This window comes from Mesoplodon bidens (assembly GCF_964165515.1).
Source record: "Mesoplodon bidens genome assembly, chromosome: 3".
NCBI classification, from domain to species: Eukaryota; Metazoa; Chordata; class Mammalia; order Artiodactyla; family Ziphiidae; genus Mesoplodon; species Mesoplodon bidens.
In genome coordinates, this window is record NC_138178.1 from 177576556 (window position 1) to 177594707 (window position 18152).

Consider the following 18152-nt stretch of genomic DNA (forward strand, 5'->3'; position numbering starts at 1 on the left):
TCTGAGAAAGTGGAGGGAAAGTGTGGGGGCTGCAGAGCCTCACGAGCCATGTGGGAAGCCTCACTGTGTGCACTTTATTTTTAATTTAAAAAAAATGTTTTAATAAATTTATTTATTTATTTATTTTTGGGTGTGTTGGGTCTTCGTTTCTGTGTGAGGGCTTTCTCTAGTTGCAGCGAGCAGGGGCTACTCTTCATCGCGGTGCACGGGCCTCTCACTGTCACGGCCTCTCTTGTTGCGGAGCACAGGCTCCAGATGCGCAGGCTCAGTAATTGTGGCTCATGGGCTTAGTTGTTCCGCAGCATGTGGGATCTTCCCAGACCAGGGCTCAAACCCGTGTCGCCTGCATTGGCAGGCAGATTCTCAACCACTGCGCCACCAGGGAAGCCCTGTGTGCACTTTAAATAGTCACTTTGGCTACAGGGTAGACCCTGGCTTCTCAAAGTCTCCTCCAGGGCCAGCAGCAAATGCGTCCCCAAGAGCTTGTTAGAGATGCAGGGCTCAGCCCCACCCAGACCTTTCGAACCTGCATTTTCACAAGGTGTCCAATTGCTCTGTGAGCACTTTAAACTGTGCAGAGCCCCAGCATGAAGGATGCTCGGGTCAGCGCAGACCTCTGAGGCTGCTCACACTGTGCTCCAGAGCAGGACCGCCGTGGACCGTGCCGAGTCCACGACGGGAGGTGCAGAAGCGGGCAGCTTTGTGAGAGCTTTCGGTGTGGACCCAACAGGCCGGTGCTTGATTAGAGTTGGTGATGGGGGAGGAGCAGGAGTGGAGGGCGCCCTGCTGGGCTCTGTCTGCTAAGAGGCGGGAGGGGGTGGGTGGCCACGGGACAGAGGTCTGGGGTGCAGGTAGAGGTTTGGGCAAGGTCAGCACGTGGGTCCAGGGAGTGGCTGGGGTCACACGAGGAGCGGAAGAGCGAAGGGGGTGGAGGACCAGCCCCAGGACTCCAGCGCGAGGAGGCTCAGTGCAGACTGGGCCGTGGTGTATTGCACTGGTTGGGCCTGTGTTGGCGTGCTGGACTGTCTTTGAAATGTGTTCCTTGCGGGTTTGGCGTCACTCACTGCCTCGCGGGTGGAGGGGCAGCCGTCTCCCAACAGCTCTCGTTTCAGGTGCGTTTGGATTGAGAAGGAGAGCGTCAACTCTGTCGTCATCAGCGACAGCCCCGAGGACCTCCACCAGAGCATGCTGGTTGCAGCTTCCCTTTCGGTTAACGCCACCGGTGAGTGAAGGCCTGCTGTCCCTGCGGTGTTGCTCTTCTCTTCTTGCCCTTGACTCCAGTTCCCAGCACAGTTTGTCTTATAATCAGTGAACAGCCTCATGCCTGTGTACCATGTTTTAGACTATTTCCTGAGAGCATTGGCTGGTGGGAGCTTAAGAACTGGAGCATCATCACCTTTCCCACTGTGCAGGGATGCGTGGATTGATTCCTTGATCATCCATTCATTCCATTGTGCTTGACCACGAAGGAGAGAAGATCCAAGAGCTTGGCCCAGGGACAAACCCGATAGCCTAAGGAGGAGAAAGGAAAGGCCAGAGTAACCAGACAGGACGGGTCCCCAAATGGGGTCAAAGCTTGAGCCTTAGGATAAGGGGTTCCTCTTGGGGTGCTGTGGGGACCGACACCAGGGAGCACTTCTCTGCTGGGGCACATCTGTGGGGACAGACTCAACACAGGGAGGGAGGCCTGAGGACCAGGAGGAGTTGTGGGGAGGGAAGGTGTCACACTCGTGACAATGTGCCCAGTGCTGCCCTTGGCCGTGACTGTCTGCAGGGTCCGCCATGCTGCTGAGGGAGACCTCACTGATGCCGCACATCCCCGGCCTTCCTGCGCTCCTCAGCATGCTGTTCGCACCCGTCATGGAGCTCAGGTATGGCCTGCTCCCTTGTCTTATCCCCAGGCTTTGGTAAGATGCGAACCCAGTGGGAGAAACGGGGCCCCTCCCTCCTTTTGGAGAGAAAGCGCTGATGGAAAAGTGCCTTGGCAGGTCTGGAGGCTGGCCGCGCCTCCCCCGGCTTCAGTGTGGCTGAGGGAGGCTTTATGGTTATTTGCGGAGCTACACTGAGACTCAGTTTAGAAAGAAGCTCAGAGAGCTGACAAGGACATGCAGCCTCACACAGGAGCGTGACTCGAAGTGGGGCAAAAGGGATCAAAGTGGAGGTGAAGTTGAGGCCCAGCATCAGCACCACGCTGATGGATGTCCTGTTGTTAATGGGCTGTGGCTGTGACACCAAGTCTCCTGGCAACGGTTGTCAGTGGGAAACCGTGCCCGTCCCACTCGTGTTGGTGCCACGAGGTAAGACTGCAGCTGTGGCTCTTTTGTGCCAAGATCAGACAGGAACTCCTAGAGGCTTTAGTAAAGAGAAGTGTGTCAATGAGCAGGGCTCGCTTTTTTTTTTTTTTTTTTTTTTTTTGGCTGCATTGGGTCTTCATTGCTGTGCGTGGGCTTTCTCTAGTTGTGGCGAGCGGGGGCTACTCTTCGTTGCAGTGCGTGGGCTGCTCATTACAGTGGCTTCTCGTTGTGGAGCACGGGCTCTAGGCACGTGGGCTTCAGTAGTTGTGGCATGTAGCCTCAGTAGTTGTGACTCGCGGGCTCTAGAGCACAGGCTCAGTAGTTGTGGTGCATGGGCTTAGTTGCTCCACAGCATGTGGGATCTTCCTGGACCAGGGCTCGAACCTGTGTCCCCTACATTGGCAGCCGGATTCTTAACCACTGCGCCACCAGGGAAGCCCCTCAATATTTTCTAATAACCTATAAGGGAAAAGAGTCTGAAGAGGAAGATATACACATACATGCATATATATATCCAAATTGCTGTGCTGTACACCTGAAACTAACACAATATTGTAAATCAACTATACTTCAATAAATAAATAAATACATATATACTATCTATATGTATAAAATAAACTCAGGCTGCCCATTCAAAAAAAACAAAAACAAAAAACCCAGTGGCTTAACAATTCTGAAATAATAACTTTTCTGAAAACTGTTCATTTAGAGTTGATCGAGATGGCAAATGCTATACTGGAGTCCTCTGTGGTTTGGGGTGGAATCCAACTACAGGGGCCGCTCTCCTGCCGGAGCATGACATGGAGCTCGCTTTTGACGTGCAGTTCAGCGTGGAGGATGTCATAGAGGTAAGGCTGCCGAGGTCATCATAGCGTGGGAGCTACGTCGCACTCTCGGTGTGCTGGTACAGCCGTTTAGCAGCAGGAGCTGTGTCTGACGCCATGCTTAAAATGCAGACGCACACCTCTGGTCCTGGAGGTGCTCACTCTCCCTTGACCTGCCTGTTTTACTTTTCTGTGCGAAGTAGCTTCCTGACAGGTGGTGCTCTCTGAATTTCTCACTAGGTACCTCCCGGCACAGTAAGCCTTCCTGGGCAGTAGAACTGAACACTAGGTACCTCCCGGCACAGTAAGCCTTCCTGGGCAGTAGAACTGAACAGCAGGCAGCAAGACTGCCGTGCATGTCTCCCCAGGCCTCACCCCAAGTCAGGACCAGCTGGACATCCTTGCTAGTTCCTGTTGGGGGCTGAGGAAAGTCCTGCCCCACTCGGTCCTCTCCACACACAACGGTGGGGGGCTTGCTGGGCTGACCCTTGGGTGCAAACTCGACTCTGCAGTGGAAGTACCTATTCTGGTCTGGGACCAGATCAGTGCACAAGTTAAGGCTGACCATTTAGAGACTTGGGTGACAAAGTAATTTTATAGCTTTTGAATTTAATAATGAAAAATTTGGGCTTATGTTTTATATGCTTTTGTTTTTGTATTTCATTGTTGTAGTAACTCAGTCCTCTTGCATTTTACAAAATGAGAAACAAAGCTGGTCTTTCAGGACAGCTAGTTTGGAAGCACTCCTCCAGAGTGCTAGAAGTTCCATGGAGTCGCTGAGGTTGGCATAGCTGCGCAGGAGGGGGTGGGGGAGGGGCGCTGGGCGAGGCCTTTGGGCTGGTCCTTTCTCCAGGGGGCATGTGGCTTTGTTGATTGAACTTGACTGCTCTCTCATGTAAAGGGGCTTTGGGGCTTAAAAGTACTCCTTAGATCATAGACCTAGTCGTGAAATGTGAAGCTGTAAAACTGCTAGAAGTAAATACAGGAGAAAATCTATATGACCTTGGGTTTGGCAATGAGTTTGTAGATGCAACGAAGCATAATCTGTGAAAGAAAAAATTGATAATTTGGACTTTATCAAATTAAAACCTGCTCTGCAGAAGACCCTGTTAAGAGGATGAAAAGACAAGCTACACACGAGGAGGAAATATTTGCAAATATGTATCTAAGGGAGGACTTTCATTCATAATGTGTAATGAACTCTTAAAACTCAATAAATAAGCAACTAAATTAAATATGGATGGCAATAAACCAGTGAAAAGGTGTTCAACATCATATGTCATTAGGGAAATGCAAGTTAAGATCTCAGTGACATACCTCTACAGACCTATTAGAATGGCTAAAATCCAAAAAACTGAAAATACCCAGTGCTGGCAAGGATGTGGAGCAACGGGAACACTTGCTGCTGGTGGGAGCGCAGAGTGGGCTAGGGTTTTGTGGAGGATAAAGTTCTTCAAAGTGAAACATACACCGACCATAAGACCCCGGAGTCCTACTTCTAAGTATTTATCAAAGAGATTTGAAAACTTACATCCACATAAGACCTGTTTGTGAATACGGATTGCAGCATTCATAATAGCTAAAAACTGGAAGCAGTCAAGATGTCCTTCAGCAGGGGAGTGGACAAACTGGCAGAGCCGTACGATGGAGTACTCTTCAGCAATAGAAAGGAGTGAGCAGTTGATTCATGCAACAACGTGAGTGAATCTTAAATGCATGTTATTAAGTGAGAGAAGCCAGGACTCGGGGGCTATGGATGGTATGATTCTATTCATATGACATTCTGGAAAAGGCCAGACTATAGGGATGGAAAACAGATTCGTGGCTCCTGGGGGCGGAGGAGTGATGGACCACAAAGGGTACCACAGGGACTGGAGAGTGAAGGAGCTGCCCTGTGTGCGCTGCGGGGGCAGATGCATGGCTCTGCGTGCTTGTCCAAACCCGTAGTCTCACCACCAAATGTAAAATAGCTAGCTAGTGGGAAGCAGCCGCATAGCACAGGGAGATCAGCTCGGGGACTTGTGACCACCTAGAGGGGTGGGATAGGGAGAGTGGGAGGGAGATGCAAGAGGGGGGGATATAGGGTTGTATGTATGTATATAGCTGATTCACTTTGTTATACAGCAGAAACTAACACAACATTGTAAAGCAATTGTACTCCAATAAAGATGTTAAAAAAAATACAAAAAATCCTATAGTCTGGGGCTTCCCTGTTGGTGTAGTGGTTAAGACTCCACGCTCCCAGTGCAGGGGGCCCGGGTTAGATCCCTGGTCAGGGAACTAGATCCCACGTGCATGCGCAGCTAAGAGTTCGCCTGCCGCAACTAAGGAGCCCATGTGCTGCAACTAAGGAGTCCACCTGCTGCAGCTAAGACCTGATGCAACCAAATAAGTAAAAAAATAAATATTAAAAAAAAACAGTCCATGCCCCGTGAAAGAGTGGAACTCTGATATATGCAGTCCACACACACACACACACACACACACACCCCAACACCGACTAGGATTTGGGGGATAATTGCATTGAAGGGGGTGAGGGGAAAAGGAGCTTTGGAAAACATTTTTGACTGGAAATGGTAAGGCTACTGTCTTCTACTTGGTAAAGTTGTTTCTCATGGAGTGCAAGTTAATTCTGAAACTGTGTGTTACTGGGGTTGAGGAACAGAGTAAACGGACGCAGGAGCCAGGTTTCTTATTACTAGACTTAGAGATGCACTTAGAAAGGAAGGCCAGAACACACCCTGTGGGGCAGGGTGACTGAGAGACATGGTTCAGTAGGAATTCATGTTTAACTTACTGCATGCAAGTAAGTTACGTGTGTATACATGATTTCGTACGCATGCACCCATAACCTAGCTCTCTCAGCGCAAGAAACGATGACACCCCAGTAGCCGTGAACAAACCCAGGGCCCAGATTGTGGTTTCTGATAGGATTTTCCAGTAACAGGAACCAGGGCTCCTTGGAGAAATGGGCAGAGGAAACACAGGATGAGCCTGGAGCTTCTTGTAGAGCCAGGAAGAAAAGAAGCACTCAAGAAACAAAAGTATGCAGCCTGTCACAGGGACATGGGAGGCCAGTGGCCAAGGTTGGAACAGAGCAACCAAATAAATCACGGTGTGTTGGGTTATAACTCACAGTGTCCGAAGGGCGTAAACAAGTGATTGGATAAACAACTGGGGGAGAGGAGACAAATCTTCCACTCAGGAGAATTCCCAACAGTACCCAGGAAGTGGAGCTTAAACCTCCCCTGTTCCCTCCTCCCTGCTTTGAGAGTGGACTAGACTTAGTGACTGGCTTCCACTGAGCCTGGCAGTCGCCGCCTCAGCTAAGTGGCCAAGGCCAGCATCACCAGTGATCCGTCTTGGCGATGGCACACACATCCTGACGGGGTGGGATGAGAAGGGCCCCCACCTCTGTGGGGTTCTCCCCAGAACTCACCACCCCAACCTAATCATGAGAAAGACGTCACATAAGCCCAGACTAGGGGGCATCTCACAAACTACCTGACCAGAAATCAGAACTGTCAAGGTCTCAGAAAACAGGAAAAGGCTAAGAAACTGCCCTGGACCGCATGTGACAACAGGTGCCGCGTGGTGCCCTGGGTTGGGTCGGGGATAGAAGGAGGGCGCGAGCGGGGAAGGTGGTCACATCCACGTGGAGCCTGGACTCTAGTCAACAGTGACGTGCCCAGGTCAGCCTCTCAGGAGTGACAGGTGGACTGTGGGTGGAAGGCGCTCACGTCGGGGAGGGGTGCACGGAACGTCTGTTCTGTCTTTGCTGCTCTTCCTAAATTTCAGATTACTCAAAGCAGAAAGTTCATTAAGGACTGTGGCACAGGCTGGAACAAAATACGGCACATTGTTGCTCTGGGGGCACTCCTCAGGCTTCTGTGGGAACGTCGCAAACGGCGACGGCAGGGACTGAGAGGGGTGGAAAGGGTGAATGCGTCAGATACATGGTGACTGATGGTAAGTGGACTTACTGTGCAGAGTGTATACAAGCGCCGAATTATTCTGTTGTACCCCTGCAAGTAACATACTGTCATGTACCAATTGTACCTCAATTGAAAAAACGCACACAAGGGACTTCCCTGGTGGTCCAGTGGTTAAGAATCCTCCTTCCAATGCAGGGGATGTGGGTTCAATCCCTGGTCGGGGAACTAAGATCCCACATGCCACGGGGCAACTAAGCCCATGGGCTCTAGAGCCTGTGCGCCACAACTGCTGAGCCCACGTGCCCTGGAGCCCGTGTGCCGCAACTAGAGAGAAGCCCATGCCGCAGCGAAAGACCCTACGTGCCTCAACTAAGACCTGATGCAGCCAAATAAATAAATATTTAAAAAAAAAAGGAAGAAAAGACACACACAAAGTGAGAGGAACATATGGCCCTCCCTCGTTATCTGTGGGAGATTGGTTCCAAGACCCCCCTCAGATACCAAAATCTGCAGAAGCTCAAGTCTCTTATATAAAATGGTGTAGTATTTGCATATAACCTGTGCACACCACCCATATACTTTACATGATCTCTGGATTACTTATAATACCTAATACAATGTAAACCCTATGTAAATAATTGCCAATGTATGGCAAATTCAGGTTTTGATTTTTGGAACTTCATGGAATTTTTTTTTTCCTGAATGTTTCTGATCCAAGGTTGGTTGACTCCACAGATACAGAGGGCTTACTGTGTCTGTGATACAAGTAGATTTTGAACAGTGTAACCCCATGGGTTCAACTATTAAAGTTTAGAATAGAAGTTTAAAAAGTGTGCCTACACTGAAAAGTCTGAACCTTCCTTGCTGTTCTTTTTCTTTTTTTATTGCTTCTTAAATTATTGATAGTGGTTATTGGTGTTATTTGTGTCGTTTTGATAATTTCTTCCAGAAACCATACTGATGATAATCATGAAATTATGAAATCTGAATGCTTACAAATTATTTAAATGTGGAGTGGAATTCAATTATAGAAGAACCATATGACTACGTTGCCATTTATTTACAGGTTAATATTCTCAGAGCCGCTATTAACAAGCTGGTGTGTGATGGACCAAATGGATCGATGTGTCTTGGGCCAGAAAGAATCACACAGTTGCAGGATAATGCTCGGCAGAAACTTTTAGGGTGAGTTGTGTGATGACAAGCTTGCTTTCTTAGCTATCTAGACTTTGAACGCCTTGAATTGTTTCTGAGACGTGATAGATTGATCCTGACGCGGGGCGGCGTCTAGAGGTGCCAGACGGAGGCACCAGCCACCTGTGTCCTGATCGTCAGCCGGGAGCCAGGCAGCAAGTAGGGGCGGCTTGAGAATATGTGATAAAGAGACCCTTTCAAATAGCACAGGCAGGTCGGAGGGAAACCACAGTGGGCACCTCAGAGGCAAAGGGAGGGAGGGGGCCTGGGCTGTGGAGGCTGAGAGGCTGTGTGGAGAGCATCAACTTACAGGAGTGGGCCCCGCTGTCGCGCTTCCCCCAGGATAAGCGTCCTGGCCTCCCCCTCCACCTCCAACACTTGCTGGGCTCCCCGTTGGCCAAACCCAACCCGAATCCCTAGGACAGGGGCTCTCGTTGGCGCAGCCCGTAAGCCCAGGTCAGCCTGGACAGCTCAGAGGAGGCTGAGAAGGGAGGACAGACATGGGGGAGGAGCAAACAGAAGGCTCCCAGCACATCCAGTCCTGCATGAGAACAGGGAGCAGTGGACACCTTTCAGAAAGGTGTTAGATAAACAGAGCTGCCTTAGCCACGGTGATAAAGGCTGAAAATATTTTTACGTGAACTTTGTGTTGAAGTTTAACATACATGCAGTGCACAGCTCATCTCAGTGTGTTTGCACACAGTGAATGTGCCACGTGACCAGCAGCTGAGGGAAACCATGTTATAAAACATCAGAAGTGCTCATAAAGCTAGAAGAAATCACCCCAAATGCATATGGGAAGGCGCGGCAGGTCACCGAGTTGGCAGATGCTCCCTGTTCTCACACAGCTCTGCTCTCAACAGCACAGGACGCCTCCTCATCAGGAAGGACCAGTCACCTGGTGCTCCTTTGCCTCTCCTCATCCCATCTCTCTCTCCACCCCTGACGAGGGTGGCCGTGTCCCGACTTGCTGTGCTCTGGGTAGCAGTTCAGTGGTTTTAGTAAGTTTGCGGACTTGTGCTGACCATCACCACAACTCAGCTTTACAACAGGTCTGTCATCCCCAAAGTTCGCTTATAAATACCTTAGAACAGTTGTGGGGATAGTCACACAGATCTATAAATTTACTAAAATTGTTAAATTGTGTACTTAAAACTAATTAGCTCATGGTACGTACCTCAATAAAGCTGTTTTTAGAAACACAAGTTCTTAACGTTTGTCAGCAACTCCTGTTCCTACCCCCACTCCGGGCTACCACTGAGCTGCTCTTGGTCTCCACAGATTTGCCTTCTCTGAAAATTTTATATAAATGGCATAATTTTTTTTAATCTGGCTTCTTTCATTGAGCATAATATGTTTGAGGTTCATCCGTGTTTTAACATGTTTGTTCTTTTTAACAACTGAATAATGCTCCACTGTTTGTGTATGCCACATTTCCTTTATCCATTCGCCAGTTGATGAAATGTTTGGATTGTTTCCGGTATTTGGCTGTTACGAATAATGCTATTCTGGAAAGTCATGTAAAGTCTTTGAGTGAACATACATTTTCTTCTCTTTTCGGTAGATATCTAGGAGTAGAATTGGTAGGTTGTATAGTAGGTTTATGTTAATTTTTAAAGACGTGGACAAACTGTTTTCCAAAGTGACTCACATATCACATTCCCACCAGCAACAGGACAGTTCCAGTCTCTTCACATCCTTGCCTGCACTTGGCATTGTCAGTGTAGTTTTTATTGTACTTAATCTAGTGGAGTTATGGTAGTATCTTATTACGGTTTTAATTTGCATTTCCTTAATAAGGAATGATATAAAAGATCTTTTTATATCCTTATTAGCCAATCATACACCTTTTCTGGTGAAGTATCTTCAGATATTTTCTGTGTTTTCTTTTGCGCTTCGCGGGCCCCTCACTGCCGTGGCCCCTCCCGCCGTGGAGCACAGGCTCCGGACGCACAGACTCAGCAGCCATGGCCCACGGGCCCATCCGCTCCGCGGCATGTGGGATCCTCCCGGACCGGGGCACGAACACGCGTCCCCCGCGTCGGCAGGCGGACTCCCAACCGCTGCGCCACCAGGGAAGCCCTTCCCTGTTTTTTAATTGGTTTGATTGTCATCTTATTGAGTTGTAGGAATTCTTTATAAATGCTAGCTAAAAGTCTCTTCCGAGTATGCAATTTGCAGATATTTTCCCCATCGCATAGCTTGTCTTTTCATTTTTTAATGGCGTATCCTAAAGCATACATGTTTTGTTTGTTTTTTTTTTCTTTTTGCGGTACGTGGGCCTCTCACTGCTGTGGCCTCTCCCGTTGCGGAGCACAGGCTCCGGACGCGCAGGCCCAGCGGCCATGGCTCACGGGCCCAGCCGCTCCGCGGCATATGGGATCCTCCCAGACCGGGGCAGGAACCTCTGTTCCCCGCGTCGGCAGGTGGACTCTCAACCACCGCGCCACCAGGGAGGCCCAAGCATACATGTTTTTAATTTTGATGGTGTCCACTTTAGCTTTTTTTAAATTTTTTTTATGGTTTATGCTTTTGGTGTTATATCTGAAACACCTTTGCTAAACCCAGGGTCACAGCAGGGTCTTCTCCTCTGTTTTCCTCTAATTCTTATACTTCCTTATGGTACTGAGGTCTTTGACCCATTCTGAGATGATAGCTGTATATGGTGGGACGTGCTCCTCCTTTCACGTAGGAGCATCCAGTTGTTATAACGTCATTGGCTGAGGAACCCCCCTCTGAATTGCCTTGGCACCTGTCAAAATCAATTGGCCATAAATGTAAAGGTTTATTTTTGAACGTCCTATTTTGTTCTATTGATTTATGTCTCTCTTTAATAGTAACTCTTGAAATTGGGTAGTGTTAGTCCTCATATTTTGTTCTTCTTTTTCAAAGTTTTTTTTTTTTTTTTTACTATTTTAGATCCTTTTCCTTTCCGTATAAAATTTAAGATCGGCTTGTCATTTCTACAACAAACCTTGGCAGGGGTTGTGATGGGGATTGTATTGAATCTGTAGATCAGTTTGAGGAGAATTGCCATCTTAACAGTATTGAGTTGTCCAATGCACCGAGCCAGAATATCTGTTAGATATCCTTTAATTTCTCTTAACACTTTTTATGGTTTTCAAGTGTGCAGAATTTTGTTAAATTATTTCTATTTTAGTCTTTTTGATGCTATTGTGACCTTAAATTGTTTTCTTTATTCTTGCATTGTTCATTGCTAGAAATGAACAATTGCTTTTTATATATTGATCTTTTATCCTGTGACCTTGTTAAACCTGTTTGTTAGTGCCAGTAGTTTTTGTAGATTCTTTAGGATTTCCTACATACAGGATCATATCTATGAATAAAGACAGTTTTACTTCTTCCTTTCCAATCTGTACGCTCTTAATTTCTTTTTCCTGTTTTATTATACTGGCTAGAACCCTCTGTATTGAGCTGAATAGAAGTGGTGCGAACATACATCTTTGCCTTGTTCCCAGTTTTGGGGAGAAAGCATCGTTTTTCACTACTAAGTATGTTAGCTGCAGGTTAGCTGCAGGGTTTTTGTAGAGGTTCTTTATCAGGTTGAAGGAGTTCCTTTCTATTCCTAGTTTGCTGAGAGCTTTCATCAGAAAGGGATGTCACATTTTGCCAAATGCCTTTTCTGTGTCTGTGAGATAATCAGGGTGTTTTTTCTTTTATTTGATTTGTATGGTATATTACATTAATTGCTTTTTGGTTGTTAAAACTAGCCTGCATTCCTGGGATGAATTCCACATAGTGTGTAATTCTTTTTATAAACTTGTTTTATTTTTATTTATTTATTTTTTAAATTTATTTTTATTTTTGGCTGTGTTGAGTCTTCGTTGTTGCGCATGGGCTTTCTCTAGTTGCAGCAGGCAGGGGCTACTCTTCGTTGCAGTGCGCGGGCTTCTCACTGTGGTGGCTTCTCTTGTTGCGGAGCTCTAGGCGTGCAGGCTCAGTAGCTGTGGCTCGCAGGCTCAGTAGTTGTGGCGCACAGGCCTAGTTGCTCTGCGGCATATGGGATCTTCCCGGACCAGGGCTCAAACCGGTGTCCCCTGCATTGGCAGGCAGATTCTTAACCACTGCGCCATGAGGGAAGTCCCTATAAACTTGTTTTTTTTTTTTTTTTTTTTTGCGGTATGTGGGCCTCTCACTGTTGTGGCCTCTCCCGTTGCGGAGCACAGTCTCCGGACGCGCAGGCCCAACGGCCATGGCTCACGGGCCCAGCCGCTCCGCGGCATGTGGCATCCTCCCAGACCGGGGCACGAACCCGCGTCCCCTGCATCGGCAGGCGGACTCTCAACCACTGCGCCACCAGGGAAGCCCTAAACTTGTTTTATAGCAAACAAGTTAAAGGTTTTTAATAGGTTTTTGCTAAAGCTTTTTCATCTGTGTTCATGAGGGTTATTGATTGTAGTTTTCTTGTGATATCTTTGTCTGATTTGGTAGCAGAGTAGTACTGGCTTCATAGAATGAGTTAGGAGGTGTTTCCTGCTATTTTCTGAAAGAGTTTATGTAAGATTGATATTATTTCTTTAAATATTTGATAGAAGTTGGTAATGAATCATTTGCGCTTGGACTTCTCTTTGTGGGGAGATTTTAAATTACTAATTAGATTTCTTGTGTTATAGGTCTATTCAGATTTTCTCTTTCTTCTTAAGTCAGTTTAGCTTAGCTAAAGTTTATTAAAATTCTGTTGACCTCTTTAAAGAACTAACTTTTGGTTTTGTTGATTTTTTCCCCCTAGTGTTTCTATCTTTTTTCTGTTTCATTGATGTTCACTCTCATAATGATTATTCCCTTACTTCTGATTGCTTTGGGTTTAGCATGCTCTTTTTCTAGTTTCATAACTTAGAAGCTTAATTATTGTTTTGAGACCTTCTTTTCTGTTACAGACATTTAAAGCTATACATTTCTTTCCGTTACTGTTTTTGCTGCATCCCATACTTCTTGATTTGTTGTATTTTGATTTTTATTCTTTTAAAAATATTCTCTAGTTTCCCTTGTGATTTCTTCTTTGATGGGTTATTTAGAAGTATATTGTTTAATTTTCAAGTATTTTGGGATTTTTCAACTTTTTAAAATGTTGTTGATATATAATTTATTTCTGTGTAGGTATTATACATACTTCGAATGATTTCAGTCTTTCAGAATTTCTTTTAAAACTTATTGAGACTTATTTTATGGCCTGACATACAGTCTTTCCTGGAAAATGGTCCATGTTCACTTGAGAAGAATGCATGTCTGTTGTTGGGTGGGGTGTTTTGTAGATGTTGGGTGGATTGAGTTGGTGTTCTAGGACTCACTGTCTTTGCTGGTTTTCCCTCTAGTTCTGTGAATGTTGAAACTGTGATATTAAAATTTCTAACTAATTATTGAGTTATTTCTTTTTTCAAGTCTGTCAGCTTTTCTTTTATGTCTTTTGGGGCTCTGTTAGACACGTTTATGTTTATAATTTTTGTATCTTTCTGACGTATTAGCCCTTTTGTCATTATGAAATCTCTCTTTTTTTTTTTTTTTTTGTGGTACGCGGGCCTCTCACTGTTGTGGCCTCTCCTGTTGCGGAGCACAGGCTCCGGACGCGCAGGCTCAGCGGCCATGGCTCACGGGCCCAGCCACTCTGCGGCATGTGGGATCTTCCCGGACCGGGGCACGAACCCGCGTCCCCTGCATTGGCAGGTAGACTCTCAACCACTGCGCCACCAGGGAAGCCCCTCTCTTTTTATTCTAGTAATATTTCTTGTTTTAAAGTCAATTTTGTCTGATATTAATATAGCTACTCTGGCTTGGTTTTGTTACTGTTTGCATGGCATATCTTTTCCTATCCATTTACTTATAACCTATTTGCATCTTTGAATTTTTAAAAATGATTTTTCTGCCCTATTCCTGCTCTCCTCTCCTTTGGGACTCCCATTTTACATGTTTTTGTATACAATTGATGTTGTCCCACTGGTCTCTGAGGCTCTGGTCATTTTTCTTCAGTCCTTTTTCTCTCTGTTGTTCAGATTAGTTAACTACTATTGATCTATCCTTAAGTTTACTGATTCTTTATTCGTCCATCTCACACCTACAGATTTTGGTCTCCTATGTAAGGAATTTTCCATTTTAGTTATTGTACCTTTCAACTCTAAAATTTCTCTTTGGTTCTGTGTATAGTTTTAAATTTTTATTGAGATTATCTTTGAGTCATTACCATCATATTTTCCTTTATTTCTTTAAACATAGTTTGCTTTAATTCTTTGTATATACTTGCAGTGACTTCTTTAAAGTCTTACTTGCTAAAACCACATCTGAGTCGACTCAATCAGCTTCTGTTGGCTGTTCTTTTTTTTTCCTGAGTATGGGTCACACATTCCTGTTTCTTCACAAAATATCTCATAATTTTTGCTGAAAATTGGGCATTTTAGATAATGTAGTGTATTAATGTAGGGTTTTGATTACTCCCTGCAGAATTCTGCAGAATCAGTTTCCCCACCATGTTGTAAGGCCACTAGTGCCTGTTTTTTAATTCTCCTTTTTATTTTTCAGCCTGGCTTGTTAGGGGTCATCCTTGTGTCTGCATTGCTTAGTGCTCAGCCAATGATTAGTGAGAAGTTGTGCTTAAATACCTAAGTCATTAAGGCTTCTGCCCTCTGCTGGTGGGTCTCTGTGTGGGTCAGGTAGTACATCCAAAGTTCAGGCAGTTTTGAAATCTGGCTTTTATTTCTTGCCAGGGCTTTCCTGTGTGTGCATGCCACCTTCCCGTCGGCCAGGGCTGTGTGGCAGGCCAGGGGCCTTCGTAGGTCTCTGCTGCATGTGTGTGTGCAGCTTCTCCATCAGCTAGGGAATGTGTGGTGAGCCCAAGTAGCCTCTGTGGCACTCGTTTTCAGGATCTCCCTCTTGCATTTCTGGATTGTCAGCTGGTCTGCTGCTGGCCCCAAGCAGGACCAGGGCCGAAGGCTCCCAGAGCTGTGGGCTTTCTCCATCTATTTCCTACTGAGTTTGCCATTTTTACTGACAGTGCTGCCAGGCATGAGGGTTTTTACCCTCTGCTCCAAATCAAGTAAATTCAGTCTGGCAGTGAAGATGCCTGTTTTCACCCTGGGAACACTAGAATGCCAGGTTGAGGTGGTGGGGTTGGCGTGAGTGGTGGGTGGGAGTAGCCCCACCCAGGCATGAATTCCACAGACTGCACTGTTGTTACCTGGAGTTCAGCAGTTTTTTGTGAATGAATGCTTCTGAATTTGCTTTTGATTAATATCCAGAGTCTTCAGGCATGTTTTTTTGGATGATTTTGTCTAGTTTTATAGTTGTTTGGAGGTGGTGGTGCAAGAAGATTTGCAGACTTCTTTACATTCTTATTGCTAGAATTCTCTATCTATGCCTTTTTAAGCTGATGACATTTCCAACTTGTCATGGCTGCTTAAGAATAAATGGTATAAAAGATCCTCTTACATTTCCTAGAACTTGACTCAGTAACCCAGGCGATGTGTGGTAATGGAGCAGCCTCCACTGGTTACTAGGGGAACACAGAAAACAAGGGTCAGTCTTATAGACCCACGTTGCTCCATTTTTTTTTGTTTTTGAATGTATAGGGGGTTAAAATATTCTCTGATCATAATTACATAAATTTTGACCTTTAAGAAACTTATTGGAGTTACAATTCTGCGGGAAAGTACATAGGATTTAAATCTCGTTTTACAAATCACAGTAGTGTTTTCAATTACTAATGTATAATTAAGGTGACTTAAGCTCTCTTTTTTTAAATTTTAGTTTGTTCTGTCCATTGAAACCAAGAGAGAAGATTGTTCCTAAGTGTCATGAAAAGCCATATGAGTGGAATCAGGTGAGTGAGAAATAGGTGGCCATGTGAGCAGCCTACCACCAGGATTGATGGGAACAGAACTCTTGATGGATTCAGGGGTTCCAACAGGGTTGGTGGAGGATGCCCGGGGAGCAGGGGGAGCCTGGTGGCAAAGTGCGTGGTTCTTTGGTTAATGGGGCAGGGTCACAGGCCACACAGGCTGTTTCTGGATAGTATACTCTATGTAATGTCTTGGTGAAAAACTAGACCTCAGGCTAATTATCCTTTAATTTTGGATAAAACAGGTATGAATGTCTGGATTAGCTTTTAGGGTACAGTGGTTGTTTTTGGAGTGGCTTGGAGACATCCACCCTCTCACTGTGCCCTCACATGGCAGAGAGAGTGGTGTCTCTCTGGTGTCTCTGCTTATAAGGACATTAATCCCATCCTCATCCCGTCATGGGAGCCCCACCATCATGACCTCATCTGACCTGAATAACCTCACAAAGGCCTCATCTCCAAATACCATCACATTGGGGATTTGGAAGACACAGTTCAGTCCATAGCAGTTGTGAAGTAGGGCAAACGGCCCCTATTGGGCACCTTGACATTTCCTGTCTGTAAGATTTAGAGTAAAATGTGATTTCAGGAAAGGAGCTCAGGGAGGAATTTGAAGCTTTAATCCTAGAGCCAAGGATGTCTTTATAAATAAACCAGCTGGGCCACTAGTTCCTCATCCCTTTGGCAGTGGAAGTAGGCTACCACCCCTGGAGATGGTGTTTTCCCACTCTGAGTCTGGAAGTTACTTCTGCTGCAGAATGTTCCTTCTCTCCATGTGCTCCATGACTGTTTCCCCCCGTTAGAGCCCTGAGGACCAGTCCCTGGAGCCAGCTCCATCATGTGCACAGAGCTGTGCCCCAGCCACCTCTCCTACAGCCTCCATGGCGGTGTTTGAAGCTAATAGCAGGGCTTAATTTGAAAGCAGAATTTCATTCTGAGGTTGATGTGGTTTAGAAAACTTACATGCTTTAATGCCTCTGTTCACGTTTCCTGTTCAAAATTACATAGGAAGGAATGTATGGGAGATTTCTGGGTAAAGATTGCCATATTATTAGGATGAATTTAAAGATGAAATAGCAGATATATAGTATTTATTGTTGTGAGAATAGAGAAGCTTTCTGTAAATATTTTTGGAAAATTAAAAGAGTAGTTTCTGCCATCTTATGTGTCTATGTGTATGTGTGTGTATAATTTTATTTGTTTTACTTTATGTCTAGAAAAGTCCCATTGCAGAGCCTGACTGGTCCTTTTGCCCCGATAGGTTGATCTGACACTGGTGATGGAGCAGGCGGACTGGGAGAGCAGCAGAGGGAAGAACACCTTTCTGTACCAGCTGCACAAACTGATTGTCCTCAGTTCCTAGACGGGACGCAGGCTGTCCCCAGCCCTCCTGGGGGCCACGGAGGCCTGTTAAAGGCTCCACCCGCAGGCTGCCTCCCTCTGTCCACCCTGTCTGAAAGGCCTTCTCAGTCCCGGTTCCTTTCCCCTTCGGGTGGTGGCTGGAGAGTGAAAGATTGGGAAAAGTCTAGTCTTTTCTAGAAACAGAAGATCACTGTATTAATAAACGTTTTGGGACAAATCATTCTGAAGGAAGACTTCATTTGGAAAAAGAGCTGTATTTTGCTTTCAATTTACTAAGGTAAATATAAGTGGCTAATCTTTCATTAAGGTTCCAGAACACACTTGTATGTTCTATTTTGTTACAGTGATTTAAACATGGGGCACAGGAGAAACCAGGGCTCCCAGTTTACCACAAGGGGAAAGCTGTGTGTTTTTTTCAAAACCATGTGGCATTTTCTAATTTTTTTTCCATGAAGGAAAATACCTAATTTTGGTAAAACTACTTCCGTTTTGTATATTTTAGGTTTCTACTTAAGTTAAATCTTAGTCCACGTTTTGGAAATTAGAGAGCTTACCTGGTCACTAGTATATCTATGTTAAAACAATGAAAGCATTAGACTAAGTTTGTTTCTGACAGTTATTAGAGGAGATTAAAAGGTATTTCATTCTGAAAAAAATCCAAATTTCTAAAACTGATAAAGGAATATAGACTTCTTTT

The 18152-nt window shown here is 45.6% G+C and overlaps 1 protein-coding gene across 2 annotated transcripts in view; it reads left to right on the top strand.

Annotated features, from left to right (window-relative positions):
• The window catches only part of TDRD9 (tudor domain containing 9), a gene marked incomplete at its 5' end in the record, with an annotated part of 116256 nt that extends 98471 nt beyond the window's left edge, over positions 1-17785 (top strand). For both annotated transcript variants that reach the window (XM_081229147.1, XM_081229148.1), the window contains 6 exons: positions 1113-1222; positions 1775-1871; positions 3004-3142; positions 8120-8238; positions 16003-16075; positions 17355-17785. In XM_081229147.1, the coding sequence (XP_081085273.1) occupies positions 1113-1222; positions 1775-1871; positions 3004-3142; positions 8120-8238; positions 16003-16075; positions 17355-17456 (640 nt within the window). In that variant the 3' untranslated portion in view covers positions 17457-17785. The remainder of the gene's footprint in view (positions 1-1112; positions 1223-1774; positions 1872-3003; positions 3143-8119; positions 8239-16002; positions 16076-17354) is intronic.
• Positions 17786-18152: the final 367 nt, after the last annotated feature.